The following is a 13,735-nucleotide window of genomic DNA, read 5'->3' as shown; positions in this document are numbered from 1 at the left end:
TGATCTTAATACAAAAAAAAACAAATTTGTTTAGTTACACTAATTAGTGTGGACATTATCGTTCAAACAGCAAGAGTCAATCTCAGAATACGATTTTATAAGTTAATTAGATGTAGATAAGAGAATTTGCGAAAACCAACATTACATAGTCAACATATTCGTCGCAAATAAATGTGAATCGGCAATTATATTCAAGTAACAAAAATACACTGTAAGTATTAATAAAATGTAACATGCCTCGGTGAATAATTCCTTAAAGACTTTTGGAGTTCAATAAAAAGTTTTTAAAAGCTCATAAAAACGCAGTGTATGAGCTTTTGTTCTTAGTAATCGTTAAAAGTTCACGAAATTTTGATTCGATCTGACTCGATAACGGGTTTCTTTGAAATTGAAGGGCTTATATGGTTTTTGTGTGATTTTTCTGTTTGTAATTTTGATATTATGTTACGACTGGGGAAGGTAACTAACGGCAAATCTTAAGTTACTATCGCCATTTTAATATTGTTTCACAATAATTAAAACTTGAGTTTCACAGACGACTAAAATGTAAATTTGAAACGTCCAAACAATATCTGTGTAGTGGTAAGTGACATGGTCACTACACAAGGGGCTCGCGGGTTCGAATCCCGACAAGCGAAGATGTTTGTATGATAAATATAAAATGTCTTTTCCAGGGTTATGGATGTATATTAAATATATGTATGAGTATAATAAAAATCTTACATTTATTTCCTGTAACGCAATTTCTTTACGAACTTAGCACGGGACCAGTTAACGTGGCGTGAACGGAAGATAAAACCGTAAAAGTACTTATTAGTATTTGATTCTACCTATATTTATATGTAACTGACGTCACAATGGAAATGCATCAACAACAGAATATGCTGTCTATAAAATGATAATTATTATAAATGAAATAAACAAACAAAACCACGGAAGGTTACTAGTATTGTAAATTATAAAAAATACGGCGAATGATAATACCAATGATTAGTCTCAATGCCAGACCGTTCACTAAATAAACTTGATTAATAAAAACCGTGTGAAAAATAACACAATACGGTACCTACTTAATGATTAATTTCTGTTTTAAACCACAGGAGATTTTATATTCTAATCGAGTCTGGCCATCAACATTCATAGCACTGTCTTTATGTCTTCCGAAAATATATATTAGCACCTGGCCTTAGCTACTTGCAAGCCTATGGGAGATCGGTTTAAGGTGATCTTTATATCGAGGGGTTTTTTTTTCCTACCTAAGCTGGTAGCCTTGAGAGGCTATTCCAGCGTAACCTTAACTAGTAGGTGAGCTCACGGGGCTCAAACCTGACTACGTTGCTAACACGAACTCTAGCAAGAGCCGTGCTTCGCAGAGTCTACCACCGGATCGGAAACGCGACCCACTGAGAAGATCCGGCGAGAAACTCAGTGGGCTGTGTCTGAGGGTTAATTTACTCGTCGAGCCCTTCGTCGTAAGCGACGGGTTCGACGAGAACGGTGACCGGTGCTTGAGATACCTAAAAGCACCGTTAGTGGATCGGGAAAAGGCTATTTGATTCAAGCGACATTTAAGTTCATACGCGACATTTATCTTTGTAATTAAAGATCCTTTTTATTTGGTACTAGCTGTACCCGTCCGCTTAGCTGGGCATTTAAAATTAACATTATTATTTCTCACCCCCACAAAAATTCTCATCATTACGACAACTGGTGTAGGGAGTCCAACACTCATATAAATATTAGCCTATCCATTAAGTACATGTATTTCTTACATAGATACCAAGTTTCAAGTCAATCGGATGCATGGTTCAGTAGTTATAACGGAACATCCGTAAAAACCAGTGTAGATTTATATATTATTAGTATAGAAGTATAGATTAGTATCAATAATTCGATGCTTTTAATTGAACTTCAATTATGTTTACCACATTCAAACAGCCGAAGAAGTTTTATTGTCGTGATAGTTTTTGCAAATATTAAACTTTATATGACTCGCTTGTAAAGTTGCAAAAATGTCGCCTAAACCAAATAGCATTTCCTCCGGTTATATGGTTTTAGGTTATAATGATAATAATAATACGTTTAGTTCCTGTAATCGTATCGAAATATAAACACCAGTTCCTTCTCTATTCTTCATACTTTAAAGACCTAGTTTGATTAAAATTTATATAAGTAGTAATTATATAATAAGATTTTTATAAGTTGCATAATTACTGGTGGTAGGACTTCTTGTGAGTCCGCACGGGTAGGTACCACCGCCCCGCCTATTTCTGCCGTGATGCGTTTCGGTTTGAAGGGTGGGGCAGCCGTTGTAACTATACTGACACCTTAGAACTTATATCTCAAGGTGGGTGGCGCATTTACGTCGTAGATGTCTATGGGCTCCAGTAACCACTTAATATCAGGTGGGCTGTGAGCTCGTCCACCCATCTAAGCAATAAAAAAAAATAAAAAAATCGGTAATCTATTTATTGCTTGATTATTGAGCAAACTATCTGTCAAGAGGAATGATTAAAATTACGCAGAAGTACTTAGTGTGTTGTTTTGGTGCAACCAGCAACTTTCTCGTTTATATCTCGAAGCCAATCTGCGTTCTGAAATCGACTTTATGTACAACGGCATTCTATGTGGTCCGATGCCACCTGACCACAGTTTAACCTGTAGAGAAGAAAACTTTTATTATCACGTAACTTTTATTTAAATACATATTTATTGTTTAGATGCGTGGACGAGCTCACGCAGCCCACCTGGAGATAAATAAATAAAAAATAATAAAAATAAATGCTACACCCACCTTGAGATATAAGTTCTAAGGTCTCAAGTATACTTACTCAAGTATACTTTAATGAATGAGTTTCATACCTCTTCTTATATCTGTCTTCAAAATAAATAAAACTAAATTTTTTTATAATTTGTAAATTTTATGTCCTCTATGCGTCATACGTGTCTTAACTGGTAATCGGAATTAGATGAAGTCTGATACCTGCTTCCACTTCAAGGAAGGTTTCTGTCGTAGCACCATCAAGGAAGATAGGTGACGCGTGAGTCGTAACAAGAAAATGACGTTTTTCATGTAATTTAGTGTGAATCCGCGCGGGTAGGTACCACTACCCTGCCTATTTCTGGCTTGAAGCAGTAATGCATTTCGGTCTGAAGGGTAGTGTAGCCGTTGTAACTATACTGAGATCTTAGAACTTATATCTCAAGGTGGGTGGCGCATTTACGTTGTAGATGTCTATGGGCTCCAGTAACCACTTAACAACAGGTAGGCTGTGAGCTCGTCCACCCATCTAAGCAATAATAATTAGTACAGTCACATTAAAACGCGAACGTTATTTACCGGTTAATCATAAAAAGTTCACAACAAAACATAATGATTTTTCGTTGTAATATTGCTACAACGGTTCTTTATTCACCGACCGTGTACAAAAAGTACATATATTTCGTTTCTCGCTCGACCTAGTTCGTTTGCAAGCTGTCAGTTTTGATTAGAAAACATATATTCTCGTATGTACGTATATGTATTGTGCATGTGGAAGTGGCATTGGATTGGTCATATTTTGAGAAAGCCCGATACCCACCTATCAAAGAGAGCACTGACCTGGAAAGTGTCTGGCAAGAGGAAGAGAGGCCGCCCCAGAACAACTTGGCGTCGCTCGGTGGAGCAGGAGCTAGGGGTCTCGGGCATGACGTGGGAGGAGCTAGAACAGACTGCCCAAGACCGATGTAAATGGAAAAATTGGATTCGAGCCCTACACCCCAGCAGAGGGTAATAGGAAGGAATGATGATGATGACGTATATGTAGAGACATGCATGTTTGATTTTTACGGTCACTCGGTTTTAATGTTCAAATTTCATTGAAATATTTTAATATATCTGTTTTACTATATCGCTACGGCCACGATGGACATTTTTGGAATTCCACGCTTTTATTATTCCATTCTGTATATGGGTCTTTATGTATGCGATGCAATTAATTAAAATTCGTTTGGGTTGTGGGTAGGTCATAAAAATGTATTTAAAAAATGCACACACACGATGTTATGAAGTATTTTAGCTTTTCTAACGTGCGAGACACGCTTTCATTAACGGCTTCTCCGGGGAAAGAGCGATGTCGTGTAACAAAATGTAGCAAACAAGCGCGTAATTAAGTACTGGAGTAAATTGGGAGGCTTTTTTTATTTATTGCTTAGGTTCGTGGACGAGCTCACAGCTCACCTGGTGCTAAGTGGTTACTGGAGCCCATAGAAATCTACAACGTAGACGCGCCACTCACCTTGAGATACCAGTTCTAAGGTCCCAGTATAGTTACCATGGCTGCCCCACCCTTCAAACCGAAACGCATTACTGCTTCACGGCAGAAATAGGCAGGGCGGTGGTACCTATCCGCACTCACAAGTGGTCCTACCACCAGTAATAGGCTACCACTATCTTGTAGTAGTGTTGATATCAAAGCGATAAGGCGTTCAACTTAATTTAAGAACATTGATGTAGTCGAAGACAATTGAATATGCATTATGAATATTAACCCAGAAACTACTGATCAGATATTTTAAGAGTAGAGAATTTAAAGTGGAATCAAGCGAGATGACCTAGCTTTTAAATAATAAAAAATAATTATCGAAATCGGTTCATCTAGAACAACAACAAAACCTCAGACAAAAGTCGGATTGAGAATCTCCTTTTTTTTTAAGGCCTTAAAACAATTCCTAAAAAACAAATACTTTTATAGGTTGCTGAACAAGTCAACTTTGACGATATTCACACTATAACTCCACGTCAGACGATTAAAACAACCGCGCAGAATGCATTAAATAATCTTATGACTCAGTGGATACTATCTATCGGATCTTTAATAGCGGTCCGCAAATGTGGGCTTGTGATGCATCAGTGTAGCAGGCGTGGTATGTGACGCCCACCAACAAAGATATACTTCGCAAAGGTTGCATCAAATCAATTTTTTTTTATTCAACATAAATGAAAGTACATACTTGTTGAATGTCAAAAAGAACTATCGCCAATTCACAGACTAGCCTCCGTCCTGAGAAGAACTGGCAAGAAACTCAGCGGGCATGTCTTCTTTTTTTTAAATATTAGATTTTTTTTAAGTATTCATTTTTGCAAGAGGTAACAATTATTGCAATATTAAAATGCCCGGAGCGAGCAACTCATTCCCAATTTGTGCAATCTTCTAGATAATCATTGACTTTATAGTAAGCTTTATTGCACAGATGTTCTTTAATAGTTTTCTTAAACCTATGTATATGTAGGTTCTGAACAACTTGTGGGATTTTGTTTTACAGGCGCACAGACAAACACCCGAATGAATTTCGTATCTTATGTAACTTACCTACTCATCGGCACATCAAGCTTGTGTTTGGTCCTAGTATTTCTAAAATGTACTCTAGTCACTCTGGTCTTCTACTGGAGAAATTCGCTTGTTAGTGGAGCTATAAAGTGGACTTTTAAACGATGTATCATACATTGAGCACGGTTAAGAGCTAGATGAGAGAAGCCGAGTAGATTAATTCACGAAGCAGTTGCTCTTGAGTTGTAACCCTCAGACGACAGCCCACTGAGTTTCTCGCCGGATCTTCTCAGTGGGTCGTGTTTCCGATCCGGTGGTAGATTCTGCGAAGCACAGCTCGTGCTAGGGTTGATATAGCCTCTCAAGGCTCAGGCTCATATCAGCTTAGTTAGGAAAAAAAAAAGAAGTTGTTAGGTTCCTTCGGAGGCGCTCGGTGGCAAATCCCATTTCTCCTGGCTGAGCCTTTGCTTGACCACCTGTCCTGGTGAAACTGGAAAGGCCTTCGGGCCACCAGTAATCCCTCCTTCATAAAAATACTCGATGACCCTGCTCAGTGGCATGCAATTGGAGAGACAGATTATCAGCAGGGGACTGCTATAGGATGATCATGTGACAGTTAGTGCTAGGTTAGGTTACAGCATTATTGAAACATAAATATTGAATTTCCTGTCTGTCGTTTTGTTTATATTAACACTTAAAGCGTTTTAACTAACACAAGGGAGGTTTAGGTAAACAAACGGATACCGAGAAAGCTCTCGGGTGCTTTCAATCTAAACAATAGATGCTTAATGGATACAAGGAAATTCTTGTTCAATAGTAACTCGAGCGATTTTGTTCCTATGAGTTTATTACCCTGCCTCTTAAGTTTACTTACTATCAGTAACGAACCCAGTAACCAGTCTGTCACTTATGATGAATAGAAAACCTTCTTTTGCGATACCAGCTCGGCTTAGTGCAGATGCCACTAAGAAATTGTGTTTGTGTCATGAATATGTTGGAAATTTAGTATTTTTTATTCTAAATTGTACTAAACCGTCTCTATTGTCTTCTAGATACAAAAGCATATAATACCATTTCATTACTGGTGGTAGGACGTCTTGTGAGTCCGCACGGGTAGATACCACCACTTATTTCTGCCGTGAAGTAGTAATGCGTTTCGGTTTGAATGGTGGGGCAGCCGTTGTAACTATACTGAGACATTAGAACTCATATCTCAAGGTAGGCAGCGGCATTTACGTTGTAGATGTCTATGGGCTCCAGTAACCACTCAACATCAGGTTTGCCGTGAGCTAGTTCACAAACATCAGCAATAAAAATAAAAACCAAAAAGAGCTTTATAGAGAGTGTACGAAGGCTTTTAAAACTACTTATTTCACTGAACTGTTTTATTTCAGCTGATCCACTGCCGGGCAAGCATGTCCCGTTGGAGAGCTACGAAAGCGAGTTGGAGAGAGAGCACGCGCTGCCGACTTCCGTGCCCAACGCGGACATACTCAAGACTAACAGCAACCCCACGTACCACAAGCCCAGGTATGTAGCCGGAGAGAACGTTTAAACCGCAGGGATTCAATTAAAAACACTTCAGAACACTCCGGTTTTACTTTGTCGTATCACTATTATCAGAGCAGTTGTGGTCGTCATTCAGTATCATTGCTGTTGGCAGATGCTATGCGTCTCACGAGCAATCACCACTCCTCCCGGTTTTCTAGCCTAGACGAGCAAATTGTCAATTCAACAATGGATATATGGCTTTAAAGCCATCGGGGCCTAAAGGGTAAGACATCCGGTATATTTGTATAAAGCGATACAGCTGTGCCGGTGTTCGAATCCCACAGGCAGGTACCATTTTTTTCTAGATTTGCACGTTGAAATCCGCTAAATTTGTATATCACGTAGTTATTGTACAATTAAGTCATAGACCTCGAGTTTTAAGGGCGGTGGCGGCATTCGTGTTGTGATATTGTTTGCTCATGAGGCTCTGGTAACCACTTTGTACTAATTGGCCGTGACCTAGTGCACTAATCAAAGCAATAACAACAATTATCTCCGTGGTCCCCGCGCCGGTACATGCAGACCCAAACCTGCGTTACGAACTTAAAATCCGCGCGCGGTTCCACGAACACATCGATATCAATACGCTTAATTGATTCCCCCAAGAAAAATAACATGAAAGCCAGTATTTTCTTACAAGGAAACTTAGTTTTAAACAAGCTTCGAAAAAAGTTTATTTCCTATTGAAAGCTCCCCGGCCTACTGTAATGAAAAAGTTTGACGGGTTTCGTCAATAGAAAAAAGCTCGATGCGTTTTAGGCTAATGTGGATAATGTGGATCGTACATCTATTTAAAAATCAGTGAAAGTCGAAATTTGATTTTGTGCAGCTGTGGCGGTACATATGAGCATAGATGGCGCTTCAGAGTAACATGACATTCGCGTTGATATTCCTCAAAGCTACTGAAATAAACTGTAACCACTCAATCAATAATTAACAGTTTTCAAGGTCACCTTAATTGCCAGGAACACTGAAAGTTCAAAGCAGCAGACAAATTCATATATAATTGCCAAATAAAAATGGTGATTTCCGAACAGCAAGCAAAAAGTTCTGACACAATGTTTACGGACAACAAGCAAACAATTGTAAAAGCAAATAACAAACTGTTGACATGTGAAAACGAAGACTACATGCGGTTTTCTTTGTCGATTGACGACTCCCAAGGGATTTTGGGGGCGTAAAGGAAAAAATTGGGAAACTTTAGAAAACAAGCAATACTCTATGTGCCTAAATCGTATTTCCTATCACGCGCATGCCCTATATATGTCAATGTTATTAACAATGCTAATAAACTGCTGTGGAACTGGCAATAGCGAACAAATAATTTCCAGTCACATCGAAATGACCGCTTTGCCACAACTTGATACCTTTGTTTTCTGAAATGATTTGTTTACTGGACGATCAAATTGATTCTGTGTAACGTTCTTCTTGTATAAACACGTTTACGACGATTTTGATTGGTTCCTTTTTGCATAACAACGTCCATTCCGGCCATGTTGATGTAATGACGCGTTTGGTTTGATTCGCAAGATGAAAGCGGGAACAAAAAGGCAATGGTTTGTTGTAACAAACATAAGTAAATCACAATATTACAATCTAGTCTTAGTACTTTTTTAATACGTTTTTTATTAGCTATGTATGTATTTGTATATGTATGTGTATTGTATGTATGTATTTGTTTGTAACGGAATCTGAACATGATTTTGACCCCCTTCAAAACGTCGCATTAACTCGAAATTTGGTATGCTTATTAAGGACCGATGACAATTCAATATTTAAAAAATATATATAAATTTTTTTAATATTGAAATTCAATTAAAAAATGAAAAATAAATAATAGTTTTAAAAAACTAACTAAATAAGGACGCTTTTATAGAAAATTCAACTAGAAAATAGAAAATTAATTTTAATAAATTTGAATTAAAAATAGTGTAAATTTATTAAAATTTATTTTTCGACGTTAATTGTCGGGTTTCATTTTTTCTCGGCGATAACTTTTCTGTCTGCGAATGATGTCTTATCTCATTGCCAGAAAAAAACACTTATTTTAAATTACGACACACGGTGGCGTCCATCATTGTCCGTTGCCTATGGCAAGACCATTACATGGTAAATACTTATTTACATAAATCTTCATAGGCATACTATATATTAGTACTCTATGCCACTTCTGGACTTTCGGTCGCTCTGTACACTAAACTATTTAACAAATTGTGGAGAATTGTGAAGATTCGGGGAGTGCTGTGAGGAGAAATGATTCCATCATATCGTTTTTACCATCGCACCGCCGGTCACCGGAGTAGAGTTCGTCCATACTACCTGGGGCCACTGCGTTGATCCACAGGGCGTTTCCAGAGTTTTTTTTTTTTGGCACGTACCATTCGACTTTGTAATAAGCTTCCCTCCAAAGGGTTTCCCGAGCGCCATGACATGTCCTTCTTCAAACGAAGCTTGTGGAGAGTACTTAACGGTAGGCAGCGGCTTGGCTCTATTCTTGACATTGCTGAAGTCCACGGGGGACGGTAACCACTCACCATCAGGTGGGCCGTATGCTCGCTACAGGAGCAATAAAAAAATACTTGTTATTGGTCATTTGTATAGTAGTAGTTCTAAATTTAAGCCCACTGTTAGGCACTACTTCCAACAAGTAAAAAATAGAACAAAATAAGTAATAAAAAATCAGTTAATTATAGATCCATCGGATTGCTACTATAGAGTTTTTATATTAGCTAATATTGGCAGGTCACGCTTCACCTGGTGCTAAGTTGTTACCGGTTCGCATAGATACCGCAACGCAAATTCCGCCACTCACCCACAGACATAAGGTCGAATTTTCAATTGTGAATACAAACGATGACTGTCCCCACACATGAAACTAAAATGCACCAGTCTTTCGCTACAACGGGCGGCTTGGTGTTATCTATTTTGGGGATGCTTAAACGACAAAGGGAAGATCTTCCACCGAGCGGGTGATATTTGCTCGGTAGACCGACGGTCCGAATGTTGTTGTTCGGAACTTGTATATATGCGAACTTATCTTGAAAATGTCGTAAGCGAGATTCAGGCATCTGTCAAATATCTTGCGTTGTATGATGGCTACCCGCCACATCTATAATTATTAGTGTGGATGTACTAAAACTCTAATTAGCTCAGAGGCAGACTTCGAAATCCTGATTGGTTTTAAAGAAACCAGCCAAATTGAAATGCGAATAAGTATAAATTTGTACCAAACATCAAGAATCTCGGTTGAATCTCGAGAGTTTTTCCCCAGTCTTTCTGTCGCTTAAGACAATCATTAATCTTAAGCCCCTATTGTTCAGCGGAACTAGCATTGTTCGGGATTTTACTCTCTTTTCATTGCCAAATGCCTCGCTTTGAGTTGTAATGCTCATGTTGAGATCGTCTATGTGGACAATGAAATAACGGACAATGCTCACTACTTAACATCAATCGGGCTGTATCCGCGTTTGTCGACAACGCATTGTGAATATGAGACTATGTTGTGACGGTTGTGTGTGTCTAAACAATGAGCTAATTTATATATCTGCAGTCACTTGCCCTGCCACCTAGCGATCAATAGCCGTAACATTGTATTCACTAAACATCAACAAACTTGAATAAAGTAATAGTTAATTTAACGAAGGCAATATTTCGTTCAGCTAAAACTACACGTGTATATATTTAAATTAATTTTATTTCGGATCCAATATTGTTAGACGAATAAATAATATGAGAGCCATCTATCGTCAGAAAGCAGATCTTCACAAATTACCGAACGCAAAATGGAATTTGCCTTTTGTTTATTCCATTGCAATTCTATTTAGTTTTACAACCTTCATCAGAACTGGTATCGAGATGAAATCGTAAAAATGGATCGGATCCGTTCAAAAATGCCGTAACTATAAAGATTTTTCAAATCTCGATGGAATATCTGTGACGGTAAAGCTTTTGTATTAACTTTTCAAATAGCACGGCTTTCATAAGTCGCTGGGTGCAATGTCACTGTAATGTAACATATGGGTCAGTTTCACAATTCTATCGTGGCGCTGTAGGATCTAAATCCTGTATTTAAAGTATTTTTCACGTCATCTACCCGTATAGACTCACGATACATCAGTGATATTGAATTAATAATCTCATGACATTGGTAGTGTTCATGTTATTTTCTATGGACTGCGGGAAGGTTGAAGTCGTCGTGGCCTAAAAGATGAGACGTCCGGTGCATTCGTATCTAGCGATGCACCGGTGTTCGAATCCCGCAGGCGGGTACCAATTTTTCTAATGAAATACGTACTTCACAATTGTTCACGATTGACTTCCACGGTGAAGGAATAACATCGTGTAATAAAAATCAAACCCGCAAAATTATAATTTGCGTAATTACTGGTGGTAGGACCTCTTGTGAGTCCGCACGGGTAGGAACCACCGCCCCGCCTATTTCTGCCGTGAAGCAGTAATGCGTTTCGGTTTGAAGGGTGGGGCAGCCGTTGTAACTATACTGAGACCTTAGAACTTATATCTCAAGGTGGGTGGCGCATTTACGTTGTAGATTTCTATGGGATCCAGTAACCACTTAATATCAGGTGGGCTGTGACCACGTCCACCCATCTAAGCAATAAAAAAAAAAGTTAGTTGTGAATGTCACGGATTTGATTAAATCCATTTTGTAAATTAATACTCAAAATGTATGTTAGATATTGTTGTTGATGACTAAGTTTGTTTTATTTCACCATCTGCTCACTGCGGGATTCTACAAGTGGCCATTTCCCACCGCGTTCGCGTTCGATGCGGATTTTTTTCCCAAAGTTCCATTAAAATTCATTTCGCGTACTGAAAATAAAGCGTTGAACGCGAAACAGCGGGCGTTTCGCCAATTTTTGACATTTCCATAACGCTTTACTTGGAACTCGACTTGTTCGGTCACAATATCGACTGACGGGTCTAAATAAATGGTCGCTAAAGGTCAGCGACACTTATGTATTCTTAGGGCTACCACAAACTATAAAACCGAAACGAGCAGTTCATACGAGAATATGAGAATTGGCAACAACAATGACAAATGGTTAAGTTAGATAAAAACTTAAGAAGATAATTTGAAAATCATACTCCTGACACAGCTGTGTCTGTCTGTTGGTACCGCAATCCAACTTATTTCCAATAATAAGGACATCTTCGTTGCTTTAAAGGGGTGAAGAATCTCAAGGCCCTTAATTTACAAGGCCTTTACTGGTGGTAGGACCTCTTGTCCGCACGGGTAGGTACCACCACCCCGCCTATTTCTGCCGTGAAGCAGTTAATGCGTTTCAGTTTGAAGGGTGGGGCAGCCGTTGTAACTATACTGAGAGCTTAGAACTTATATCTCAAGGTGAGTGGCGCATTTACGTTGTAGATGTCTATGGGCTCTAGTAACCACTTAATACCAGGTAACACCAATAAAAAAAAGGCCCGCTGTTGATAAGCAGCTACCGGGGTCCATAGACATACCAATGTCGGTCTCTTAACTGCGTTGTCTAACAGTTGTTCCACTCTTCAAGTCGGAAGGCATTAGTGTTCGTCGCGGAACAGATACACCAACCCTAATGTCTTGATAACATCAATGATTCCCGAACAACAACGTTTAAATGTAAACAGCATGCAATCCAAAGCAGCTACAAGCATTTTAAGGCGTTTATTGATAATTTATACTGCTGTTAAACACGTTTAGAATTTTAAACTAAGTTTTGTGGTCATCGTTCATTTTAGAACTCGCGTCGAAAGACCTTACTTAGTTTAAACTGGCTTACTAACTTAAAATCCTACGAATTCCTTAATGCAGTATGTATGTTAGTAATCCGTTATCTATATATTAATACGTGAAGCAAAAACTTTGTATCCCTTTTTATGAAAATTGCGCGGACGGAGGAGTATGAAATTTTCCACACTTATAAAGAATATAGAGAAGAAGTGCACAATGCTAATATTTTTTTAAAATAATGCATAAAAGATACATTAAATCAATAAAGAAAACATTACACACACTACATACCATGTATTTGACGCACACACGTATACATACTATTTATTGTCAAACTTTTGTTCTTGACGTCTGTTGTCAAATTGAGATTAGATATTGTTTGTCTTTGTTAATATTTTATATAGTGTAGTATTGGCGAAATTTGTGATTATAGTAGTGTAAAAACTTACAATTCCAATTAATTATAGTCGAATTTCGACTACTCCAGGGCCTCTAGTCCAAATTAACACGTTTATTTGGTGCAAAGTCACGTTCCGTTCGGTGCTAAGCGGCCACCGGTGCCTTTGATGTTGGTGTCTCCACCGGTTTTACGGCTTTATTATCATTTGACTTACAACACGTGATGTCCTTGCGATAGAAATAGGCAAGATAGTGGGTTTCCTACGCGGAATTCGGTATCCCGTACCATCAAGAGTCTAACCTTGGCCTTGAGAGGGAATTTCGGCAGCAAGCCTGTGGATTTTAAATTTTAAATTATGTAACGGCTGTCTCACCTTTTGGACACGAATTAATGTCTCGGCCAGGTAGAGTGGTAGTATCTAGTCGTATGGGCTCGCATTATACGTCCTAGACGTCAGCTATTTCAGAAGTTAATTCTCCCCGGTAACCGTACTCGTCGAACTCGACAAAGAGGTCGACGTGCAACCTAACCCATGCGTCAGCCCGCTGAGTTTCTCGCCGGATCTTTTCAGCGGGCCGCGTTTCCGATCGGGTAGTATATTCATTCGCGAAGCAATTGCTCTTGAGTTGTTAGGTCTCCTTCGGAGGCGCTCGGGCAGTTGTTAGCAAATCCCACCCCTCCTGGCTGAGCCTTTGCTCGCCCACCTGTCCTGGTGAAACTGGAAAGGCCTTCGGGCCACCA

At 38.9% G+C, this 13,735-nt stretch overlaps 1 protein-coding gene across 2 annotated transcripts in view; it reads left to right on the top strand.

Moving 5' to 3' along the window:
* LOC101743883 (uncharacterized) overlaps positions 1-13,735 on the top strand; it is a 399,362-nt gene that overhangs the window by 378,295 nt on the left and 7,332 nt on the right. For both annotated transcript variants that reach the window (XM_021347912.3, XM_004926006.4), the window contains one exon: positions 6,704-6,839. In XM_021347912.3, coding sequence (XP_021203587.1) covers positions 6,704-6,839 — 136 coding nt within the window. The remainder of the gene's footprint in view (positions 1-6,703; positions 6,840-13,735) is intronic.

Source organism: Bombyx mori, chromosome 27 (assembly GCF_030269925.1).
Source record: "Bombyx mori chromosome 27, ASM3026992v2".
Taxonomy (NCBI): domain Eukaryota; kingdom Metazoa; phylum Arthropoda; class Insecta; order Lepidoptera; family Bombycidae; genus Bombyx; species Bombyx mori.
Note: the sequence above shows the minus strand (reverse complement) of the source record. Positions and strands in the feature narration are given on the sequence as shown.